We start from the raw sequence: 10,838 nt of genomic DNA, 5'->3' as shown, positions 1-10,838 counted from the left end.
AGTGCTGGGATTACAGGCTTGAGCCACCGCGCCCGGCCCCTGAAATGGCATTTCTTAGGATCCTACTCATCCTTCAATACCCAATTTAAATGTGACCTCCATTAATGCTTTTTTTTTTTTTGAGATAGAGTCTCGATTTGTCATCCAGGCTGGAGTACTGTGGCATGATCTCAGCTCACTGTAATCTCTGCCTCCTAGGTTCAAGCCGTTCTCCTCCCTCGGCCTCCTGAGTAGCTGGGACTACAGGTGCGGGCCATTGCACCCAGCTAATTTTTTTGTATTTTTAGTAGAGATAGGGTTTCACCATGTTGGCCAGTCTGGTCTTGAACCCCTGACCTCAGGTGATCCACCCATCTTGGCCTCCCAAAGTGCTAGGATTACAGGCGTGAGCCACCGCACCCGGCCCCATCAATGCTTTATTGACCCTGGACATAAGGTATCACTCTCTCCTCTTCTTTTGCAGAGTACACTGCAAAAGATGGCATGCTAAGAGAATGCCCTTCACAAACACTCTAAAATCTCCTCTTCCTAGTCCTCAGAACCTATGACTATGTTGGGTTACATGGCAAAGGGGAATGAAGGTGGCAGCCGGAATTAAGGGTGCTAAGCAGCTGACCTTGAGATGGGGAGATTATCCTGGGTTTTCTGGGTGGGGCCGATATATTCACAGGAGTTCTTAAAGGTAGAAGAAGAGGCTGATTGTTCAGAGAGATGCTACAACAGAAAAAGAAGAGATTCAAAGTGAGAGACGCTTGACTCGCTGTGTTGGCTTTGAGGATGAAGGGAGGGGCCGCCAGCCAAGGAAAGCAGGCGGCTTCTGAAAGGTAGGAGTTGCCCTCCACTGACAGCCAGCAAGGAAACAGAACCTCAGTCCTACTATCACAAGAAACTCAATTCTGCCAACAACCAGAAGGAAAGAAAAGTCTCCCCGAGAGCCTCCAGAAAAGCACACAGCCCTACTGACACCTTAATTCTATTCTGGTGGAGACTCAGGTCAAACTTCTGACCTACAGAACTGTAAAATCATACATTGATATTGTTTAAGCTACTAAGTTGGTGGTAATTTGTTACAGCAGCCCTAGGAAACACCAATCCAGATAGAAACCTTCTAGAGAACAGAGATCAATTCTTTCACCCCCTCAGGGATTAGCCCATGGCCAGGCACAAAGAAGGTGATCAATAAAAGGGCACGTTGACTTCAGTCATTCCATGCCACTGTGTTCTTCCATGGGTTGGCTAATCATTGAGCAACAGAGAAAGAAATGGCCCTGCAACTGGACTGACTGTCCCCACCCCGATGAAGGATCCACAGTGGCTCATACCTAAACACTGTCCCGACTGGCGATCCAGGTCAAAGCCATTCGTGCACTGGGCCTGCAGGGAAGGAGAAAGCAGAAACAGGCACGGTCATTTCCCTCGCTTCTTTTTTACCACAAACATGCTATTGCTGCAACACAGAAAGTTGGGGAAATGGAGCAAAAAAGAAAGGCCTCCAAAACACCAATACCTGTTTTATAACCCCTATTTGTTCTAAAATTTTTTCTTATAATTATTTTACACTTAGAACTACTTTCTAAACCCCCCACACCAGGCCAGGTGTAGTGGTTATGCCTGGAATCCCAGCACTTTGGGAGGTTGAGGAGGGAGGGCTGCTTGAGCACAGGAGTTTGAGACCAGCCTGTAATCCCAGCACTCTGGGAGGCTGAGGAGGGAGGATCACTAGAGTCCAGGAGTTTGAGACCAACCTCAAGACTCCATCTCTATTTTTTTAAAAAACTTTATTAAAACAACAAAATCCCTGCATCACTGCTTCATAGCCCCATTTCAGCAGACAGTTTTCAAGTTTGTTCTTTTTTTTTTTTTCTGAGATGGAGTTTTGCTCTTATTGCCCAGGCTGGAGGACAATGGCAAAATCTCGGCTCACCGCAACCTCCGACTCCTGGGTTTGAGCAATTCTCCTGCCTCAGCCTCCTGAGTAGCTGGGATTACAGACATGCACCATCATGCCCCGCTAATTTTTTGTATTTTTAGTAGAGATGGGGTTTCACCATGTTGGTCAGGCTGGTCTTGAACTCCTGACCTTGTGATCTACCCGTCTCAGCCTCCCAAAGTGCTGGGATTACAGGCGTGAGCCACCGTGCCCAGCCTGTTTTCAGGTTTTTTAATGCTCTAGTTATGAAGAACAATAGTAATCACATCTGCTGAGCCTAACGTGGCATGCTCGCTGTTCATCCCCTTTCTGGGAATGAATAAGACTGCTTTTAAGGGTAATGACTCTTTCTTTAGGTGCGACCTCACCTTCAAAGTGCCCAATATGAGTTCTTCGCCCCCATGAAATCCCCTACATAAATAAAAGCTACACAGAGATGCAGTCGGTTTTCTAAAAAAAAGTTGAATTGGGTAAATTTCTCCATTTCAACCTCAGCAAGACGATGACACAAAGATGCTTCCAGAAAGAGACAGACCTCAACAATCCCAGAGGGTTATAGCTTTTACATACAACTTGAGCTACAAGTTCATGTACTTTTAAAAAACATGTGTTTCATGGGCTCTTTGGGAAGACCCCGGGGCCTGACATTTTCTAGGAGCTCCCATTCAGCTTCAGAGGTTGGGCTTCCCTGAGCTGTGGGTTGATTTGTGGAGATGATGGATTTGGCCTATACTCCCAGGAGAGGGTTCAGGAGTCCCGGGGAGCTGGGGCAAAGGAGGCGGAGCACACGAGCCTAAGCTGTGCCGGGAAGCTGGGAAGCCAGGAGACCCCAGTTCCATTCCTGGCTCTCAAGGGCTGGCATAGGTTCAAGTCTGCTGGACTGGGATGTGGCTTCGAATCCTCACTCTAGCCCCTCCTCTCTGGGTAACTTGTCTATGCCTCAGTTTCCCCATCTGTAAAATGGGGGGTAGTACGTAGTTCAAAATGGTGATAAGGACGATGTATGTTAATATATAGAGAGCCTAAAGTGCAGTAAACACGACCCTGAACTGCTGCCCTCTGGGCCTACCTGTCTTCATGTGTACGCCATGAGGCTGCTTAGAAAACCACAAGGTCTAAAATTCTCTGTTACTCTTCCCAAGATGCTTCCCATTGCCAATGACATAAACACACTTCAGAATTCTTTTTCTTTTTTCTTTTGAGACAGAGTTTTACTCTTGTCACCCAGGCTGGAGTGCAATAGTGCAACCTCGGCTCACTGCAATCTCCTTCTCCTGGATTCAAGTGATTCTCCTGCCTCAACCTCCCAAGTAGCTGGGATTATAGGCGCCCACTACCATGTCTGGCTAATTTTTGTGTTTTTAGTAATAATAGAGATGGGATTTCATCATGTTGGCCAGGCTGGTCTCAAACTCCTGACCTCAGGTGATCCACCCACCTTGGCCTCCCAAAGTGCTGTGATTACAGGTGTAAGCCACTGTGTCTGGCCCAAAATTCTTAATGTGAAGAGAGAAAATGCTCCCCTACCTGCCTGCAGCCCTCAGCCTGCTCAGAGATGGTCATTCTCTCATTTCTTTCCCGAGCCAGAGACATAGAGAGACCACTCGGAGTTTTCAGGAGGGATCTACCCACATTTCAGGGCCAGGGTCCATCTCTCCTGTTGCTTTACAAAGTCCAGGATGCTGCAAGCTTCTCCCAGAATCCCTGAGGCCTTGAGCCTGGCCTCACCCACCCCCTTCTTACTCCTCTGAGGGGTTTCGGCCCAGGGCTGGGCCCTCCTAGGTTTGGAGCTGAATTATACAATGCAGCATGCTCAGATGTTTGTGTAACCCCCATTTCCTCTTCCATCTCCTCCAGGAGGGGTGTGTCTGTGACAATACACTCGCAGACCCATGGGGGTCCCCAGGCACCATCACCCAGAAATGCTAGACCACATTATACTTTTCAACAATGAAGGTAGCTCTGTTTCCAATAGCAAAGACCTGGAACCAACCCAAATGCCCATCGATGATAGACTGGACAGAGAAAATGTGGTACATATACACCATGGAATATTATGAAGCCATCAAAAATGATGAGTTCGTGTCCTTTGTAGGGACATGGATGAACCTGGAAACCATCATTCTCAGCAAACTGACACAAGAGCAGAGAATCAAACACCGCATGTTCTCACTCATAGACAGGTGTTGAACGATGAGAACACGTGGACACAGGGAGGGGAGCCCTACACACTGGGGTCTGTTGGGGGGAAATGGTGGAGGGACAGGGGGGTGGGGAGGTGGGGAGAGATAGCATGGGGAGAAATGCCAGATATAGGTGAAGGGGAGGAAGGCAGCAAATCACACTGCCATGTGTGTACCTATGCAACTATCTTGCATGTTCTTCACATGTACCCCAAAACCTAAAATGCAATAAAAAAAAAAAGAAAAAAAAAAAAAACAATGAAGGTAGGTTGAGGCCTACCATGAGGGGCACAAATGAGGCCATGTGACCTGAATAAAAATGCATGCTGGGCTTCATACCCAGGTGATGAGTTGACAGGTGCAGCAAACCACCATGGCCCATGTTTACCTATGTAACAAAGCTGCACGTCTTGCACATATACCCCAGAACTTAATAAAATAAAAGAGTCTTGGGCTGGGAGTCAAGAAACTGAGTACCATCCCCAGCCTTGTCACTTACAAGTCATGTCACCTGGGCCGACTCTCACTTTCTCTGAGTTGCCACTGTTAACCTCTGAGAATGAAGAGCTCAGATGACTGTAGAGTCCCTCCCACCTCCACAATCCTAGGGTTCCATAATGCAAGGCTGACTCCCTCATTCTGGTTTTTAATACACTTGTAGAGATGTTTAAAAAATAAAAATCTTACCTGTGCATTCCCAGGGCTTGGAAGACAGAGAGCCAGAATGGTAACAGTGAGTATCCTGTGGAGATGAAAAGTCACATATAAATGCCCAAGACAGATTCAGGTCTAGGGGAGTGTGGATCACATGGAGCCACGATGTATAATAGTGATATCACCTTGAACTTGTAGGGGGTGGGGTGTGCTCCAGAGATGTCATGGTGATTCCAGATACCCCTACCACCCAGACAGAAACACACCCCTTCTACTTGCCTCCTACGTTGGGATAATGTGTTAGATCACACTTTTTTTTTTTTTTTTTTTTTTTTGAGACAGATTTTTGCTCTTGTTGCCCAGGCTGGTGCACAATGGCGCAATCTCAGCTCACTACAACCTCCGCCTCCCGGGTTCAAGCAATTCTCCTGCCTCAACCTCCAGAGTAGCTGGGATTTCAGGCGTGTACCACCATGCCTGGCTAATTTTGTGTATTTTTAGTAGAGATGGGGTTTCTCCATGTTGTTCAGGCTGGTCTCAAACTCCTGACCTCAGTTGATCTGGCCACCTTGGCCTCCCAAAGCGCTGGGATTACAGGCATGAGCCACTGCGTCCAGCCTAGATCACACTTTTTAATAAAGGATTTTTTGCCGCTTCCAAAAGAAAAAAAAAAAAAAAAAGGCTAAGGTCAGGTGCAGTGACTTACGCTTGTAATCCCAGCACTTTAGGAGGCTGAGGCAGGAGGATTGCATGAACCCAGGAGTTTGAGATCAGCCTGGGCAATATGGTGAAGTCCCATTTCTACCTTGTCTCAGGGGAAAAAAAAAAAAGCTAAAACCCCCCACTATGGTATTAACGAGTTCCTTGGTGTTTATTTTTTATGGGAGATGTGCTTGACTTTTGAACATCTTTATGCTGAAATGATTACAGAGTGAATAAGCCATCATGATGCCCCCAAACAATGAAAGAAGAAAGTGGGAATGTGAGGCACTTTGAGTGGCACCAAAGAAAGGTGTCACAGGAAGTCACTTAGGCAGAGCATTGAGTCCACATGCATGAAAATCCCCCATTAGTGGATGGGCTGGGTGGTGCAGTACCCTGAAGAGTGTGGCCTCTGGGAACTGCTGCCAGCAGGTTCTGTTGAGGGAAAGGACTCAGGGAACCTGCGCAGCCCAGGGAAAATGAAACCGCGGGAAAACAGGAGGAGGAGTTACAACCCGGGCTCAGGCCAGCTCTGGCATGCACAAGCCACGGACCCTCTGGGAGCCTGCAACTCTGCCCTTCGCCTCACACAGGCTTTCATCCAGTAAGATTTTAGGCAGCAAGACTGCTTTAAAAATACAAAGTCTGGCCAGGTGTGGTGGCTCTTGTCTGTAATCCCAGCATTTTGGGAGGCTGAGGCAGGCAGATCACCTGAGGTCAGGTGTTCGAGACCAGCCTGGCCAACATGGTGAAACTGTGTCTCTTTACTAAAAATGCAAAAATTTGCCAGGTGTGGTGGTGGCATACACTCGGAGACAGAGCAAGACTCTGTCACAAGAAATAAAAATATCCAGTTGCCTGACCATTTGGAAAAAATTAAAAATAAAATTTTTTTTAATTCTTAAAAATTAAAAAATAAAAATAAAATAAAAATACAAAATCTATACCATTTCACACTCATGAGGATGGCTATTAAAAAATGGAATATAACAGCCAGGCACAGTGGCTTATGCCTGTAATCCCGGCACTTTGGGAGGCCGAGGTGGGTGGATCACCAGGTCAGGAGTTTGAGACCAGCCTGACCAACATGGTGAAACCCTGTCTCTACTAAAAATACAAAAAATTAGCCAGGCATGGTGTCAGGTACCTGTATTCCCAGCTACTTGGGAGGCTGAGGCTGGAGAATTGCTTGAACCCAGGAGGCAGAGGTTGCAGTGAGCCGAGACTGTGCCATTGAACTCCAGCCTGGGTGACAGAGCGAGACTCCGTCTCAAAAAAAAAAAAAAAAAAAAGGAATATAACAAGCGTTAGGATGTGGAGAAAGCGGAACCTCTGTGCACTGTTGGTGTAAATATGGTGCAGTATCTATGGAAAATAGTATGATGACTCCCAAAGCACTAAACATAGAATTTCCATACAATCCAGCAATTCTAATTCTAGGTATATGCCCCTAAAAACTAAAAGCAGGAACTTGAACAGGTATTTGTACACCTGTGTTCATAGCAGCATTATTCACAATAGCCTAAAAGTGGACACAGTCCTTCGATTGATACATGGATAAACAAAGTATAGACTGTACATATGAGGGAATATTATTCAGCCTTAAAAAGGAAGAAAATTCGGACACATGCTATAATATGAATGAACACTGAGGGCATTATGTTTAGTGAAGTAGGTCACTCACAAAAAAGACAAAGATTGCATGGGTCCCCTTATACAAGGCATGTCATGTAGTTGAAATTACAGAGACAAAAAGTGAAATAGTGGTAGCCAGGGGTTAGTGGAAGGCAAAGATGGGGAATTGTTGTTTAATAGGTACGGAGATTCAGTCATGCAAGGTAAAAAGAGTTCTGGAGATTGTACAGCAATGTGAACACATTTAACACTACTCAGCTAGACTCTTCAAAATGGTTACAGTAGAAAAAAATACAACATCGGGCTGGGCATGGTGGCTCACGCCTGTGATCCCAGCACTTTGGGAGGCTGAGGGGTGTGGATCAACCAAGGTCATTGGGAGGCCGAGGCAGGTAGATGACCCGAGGTCAGGAGTTTGAGACCAGCCTGGCCAACATGGTGAAACCCTGTCTCTACTAAAAATACAAAAATTAGCTGGTCATGGTGGCAGGCACCTGTAATCCCAGTTACTCAGGAGGCTAAGGCAGGACAATCACTTGAACCCGGGAGGCAGAGGTTGCAGTGAACCAAGATCACGCCACTGCACTCCAGCCTGGGTGATAGAGCGAAACTCCATCTCAAAAAAAGAAAAAAAAAAATCTATGCAATAAGCAGAGCTTTATCTAGTTCTATTCAGTTCAACAGCAGTTGATCCAAGCAGCTACTGCTTGTGTATGTGGATGCTAGACAGAGGAGCTGCAGAACTATGAAACAGCCACTGCCCTTGAGAACTAGTTGGGGAATCACACAATGTCTGTACACTTCATCAAGGGTACGGACAGAAATACCTATTGGGTGCCATAACAGCCAGGCTGTGAGTAGCGATAGGAAGGTCAGGGAAGACTTCCTGGAGAAGGTGTTCTTGAAGGCGTCTGCAACAGGGCCGTGAACCTGGGGACGTGGCCAAATTCTGTGGCTGGTTACTACAAATGTGCATCGCAACAATATAATCCCTTCTTTTCAGGACACATAGCTCGGTGGAATCAGCAACCCTGGGTATTAGAGGACCTGGAGTTTAGGCGACATCCTGCAGGAATAGAGCCCTGGTGTGATCCTAGGAGATGCAAGGCTACTTTCTTCATCTAGTCACCAATCCAAAAACGAAAGACACTGACCGTCCACAAGTTTTCATCTAAGTGCCTGTGTGAGCCAGGTCCTAGAACCCTGGAGACAGCTCTGACCTTATAAAGTGCAGAGCCAAATCCCGGGGCTTTTTGATATTTGCAATGGCCAGATTTATATCTGGAAGGAATGAAAGAACAATAACAAATTTATTTTCCAGTCTGTATATTATGAATTTCAATGTTTTCCTGTTTCTTCACATGAAGTTTCCTTTCAGTTGGTTATAAAACCCTGTCTCGTTTATGTTGGAGACAGAACAGGCTGACTGCAACGCAGTGGACTTCCAGAGCTAGTGGAAAAGGCATGCTAACCCCATTTCTCCCCCTGCTCCCCGCAGCCCCATTCCCTTTGGCCAGAGGCAGCCCCGGGACAGGTCTTGCCTCAAGCCCGCCTCCTGGAAGAGCCACGGCTCAGTCCTGGGAGCCAAACAGGTTCCAGGCTAATAGGATTTTGCTAAAATGAAAGAATATACAAGCACCATTGCCCTCAAAGCATCAGGAATAGCTGCACCTTGTGATTAAAAAAAAAAACAAAACAAAACTAGAAACTTCAGAAATGAACTGACTATAGGAATAGCTGGGGGAGGCCGGTTGGTGCCCATAACTGGTCCTGGAAATTTCTGAAGCAGGTGGGTTCACCTATTTTGTGCCTCAGCCTAAAACACAAGGAAAGCCGGAGAGACCAACCAAATCCAGGACTGCCTATCACAGAAGTGCTGGTCCCAGTCTAGGATGACATTGTTACAGCTTAGTTTTCAGCACATGCACACACACCCCACAGACACACACAGACACACACACACGGTTAATTTGTTCAAAGCAGCATGTTTTCAAGAGTGCAGTGAATAAAGACAATGTGGATGTCATCTAGGTAAAGTTCCTCAAGGCTTAAGGATGACTTAGCTGGAATTGCAATTTCTTTAAAGAAGAGCAAAACATTTGCTTACATGTATCTCTGTCTGCAGTTCCCACTTCTCATTGGCTTGAAACTTCTGGGTCCCATGCCCTTTGAGGATCCCACACAGACATAGAGCAAATCCAGCCCCGCGATGTTCAGCCAGCCCGTCTGCTTGTCTATCAGCCGATGCGGCACAGTAATTGCTAGTGAACTAGCAATCGGCCTCCCAAAATTTAAAAAACATATACAAAAACTCCTTAAAAGACAAAGTTGCTGCCTTTTCCAAAAAAGAAAGACAAATGAAGAGCTGAGAATTTCGCAGCCCTCTCTGATGCTGACTTTTGAAACTGTTAGAAAATACCCACTCCCAAAAGAACGCTTCAAGATGGAAATTACAGAGGCGCAGCTTTTTATAATTAACAATATCATTGCATCACTAGCTCATGCCTTTCCAATATCCTGACACCGCCTGAATCACAGCCATAACCATTTTCCACCCATCGGATATTTAGCAAGGTTTCCAGACCCTGGAGAAAGAAAGTCCGGCGCCGAGAACCCACCTTTTTATTCCTGGCATGTCCAACACGCGCGAGGAGGAGATGCGAAGCCGAGAAGAAAGCTCGCGGGCGGGACCCCCGGAGGAGCTCGGGCACGTCGGCCTCCTCAGGGCCCTCGGGGCTCGCGGGTGTTTTATTCCACCGGGGCCGAGCGAGTCGTGGAGAGGACACTGGGAGAGCGCCGGGGTCCTCCAGCCACTGCAGAGCCCGCAGCGCAAGCACCTGGTTTTGCTTAGCCCTCTTCAGTAATTCAGCATTAAACCAATTGGAGGAGGAATGTTAAAAATGAACACTTCATTTTCTAAGTATGTTAAACAATGCAAATGGGGCCTCAGTCTGGACACAGCTGGTTCAGATTACAGAGCTCACCAACTGGCTAGACTCCTCACAACAATCTTGGGGCGTCTGCCAGGGCCCAGTGCTCGGCGCTGGGAGGAGAGCCCTTCCTCGGCCGCGCTCGCTGCGAGCGCCGGGGCAGGAGGCGAGGGGCTGGCGCGCGCAGGGGTGCGGGGGGCTGGGAGGGCCGGGGCCCTTGACCTTCCCACCCAGGGGCGGGGCGGGGCTGGCGGCGCGGCCCGGCGGGGAGGGGCGTGCACGCCCGCGCTGCGTGGCACGGGGACCCACGGGAACGTTGTCGCCTCCGGGAGGAGAGGGACTTGAACTCACGACCCACGCAGCTCCACGATCGATTGGGGAACAAGAACCTACGAAGCAGAGGCTTGGGACGAGCGACTGGAGAGTCGCGATCTTCCCGAAGAAGGGGTGGGGAGCCGGGGGGTAGGGAGGAGGAGGAGGATGGAATCCCGCTGGTGCAAATTCCGGACTTGAGCTTGTGCAATGCAAGCCTTAGTCAGGACGCTCTTCTCTCCCCGCCCTCATCCCCCGATTCTCCCTGGCATTTTCTTCATGGAAAAGTGTGCCCTGGCTCAAAAGTGGTTTTAACAAGTTAAACGGTGATTTGAAGAAGGGACAGTCTGGAAAAGCAGAATGGTGGAGACAGACATAAGACATGCTAAGTCCTTTGCATTCATTCCAGTGGAGGCTTCAGCCTATTTCTTTTTCCCGTTTATTTTTAAAGCCATTGGAGCACGTTTGTCCAATGAAATCTACAGAAGGCAC

At 47.7% G+C, this 10,838-nt stretch overlaps 1 protein-coding gene across 2 annotated transcripts in view; it reads right to left on the bottom strand.

Moving 5' to 3' along the window:
* FBLN5 (fibulin 5) overlaps nt 1-10,322 on the bottom strand; it is an 80,453-nt gene extending 70,131 nt beyond the window's left edge. The window contains exons 1-3 of one of the 2 annotated variants that reach the window (XM_032287613.1): nt 9,723-10,322; nt 4,801-4,855; nt 1,323-1,374 (exon numbers count right to left, since the gene is read on the bottom strand). In XM_032287613.1, the coding sequence (XP_032143504.1) occupies nt 1,323-1,374; nt 4,801-4,855; nt 9,723-9,739 (124 nt within the window). In that variant the 5' untranslated portion in view covers nt 9,740-10,322. Of the gene's footprint in view, nt 1-1,322; nt 1,375-4,800; nt 4,856-9,211; nt 9,648-9,722 lie in introns of those variants that run through there. The other variant, XM_032287612.1, reaches the window with a different exon arrangement.
* Between the last annotated feature and the right edge of the window lie 516 nt (nt 10,323-10,838).

Source organism: Sapajus apella, unplaced genomic scaffold (genome assembly GCF_009761245.1).
Source record: "Sapajus apella isolate SASKATOON/1434 unplaced genomic scaffold, GSC_monkey_1.0 scaffold20, whole genome shotgun sequence".
In the NCBI taxonomy this organism is placed as follows: Eukaryota; Metazoa; Chordata; class Mammalia; order Primates; family Cebidae; genus Sapajus; species Sapajus apella.
The sequence above is the reverse complement of the archived record's forward strand: the minus strand, read 5'-3'. Positions and strand labels throughout refer to the sequence as shown.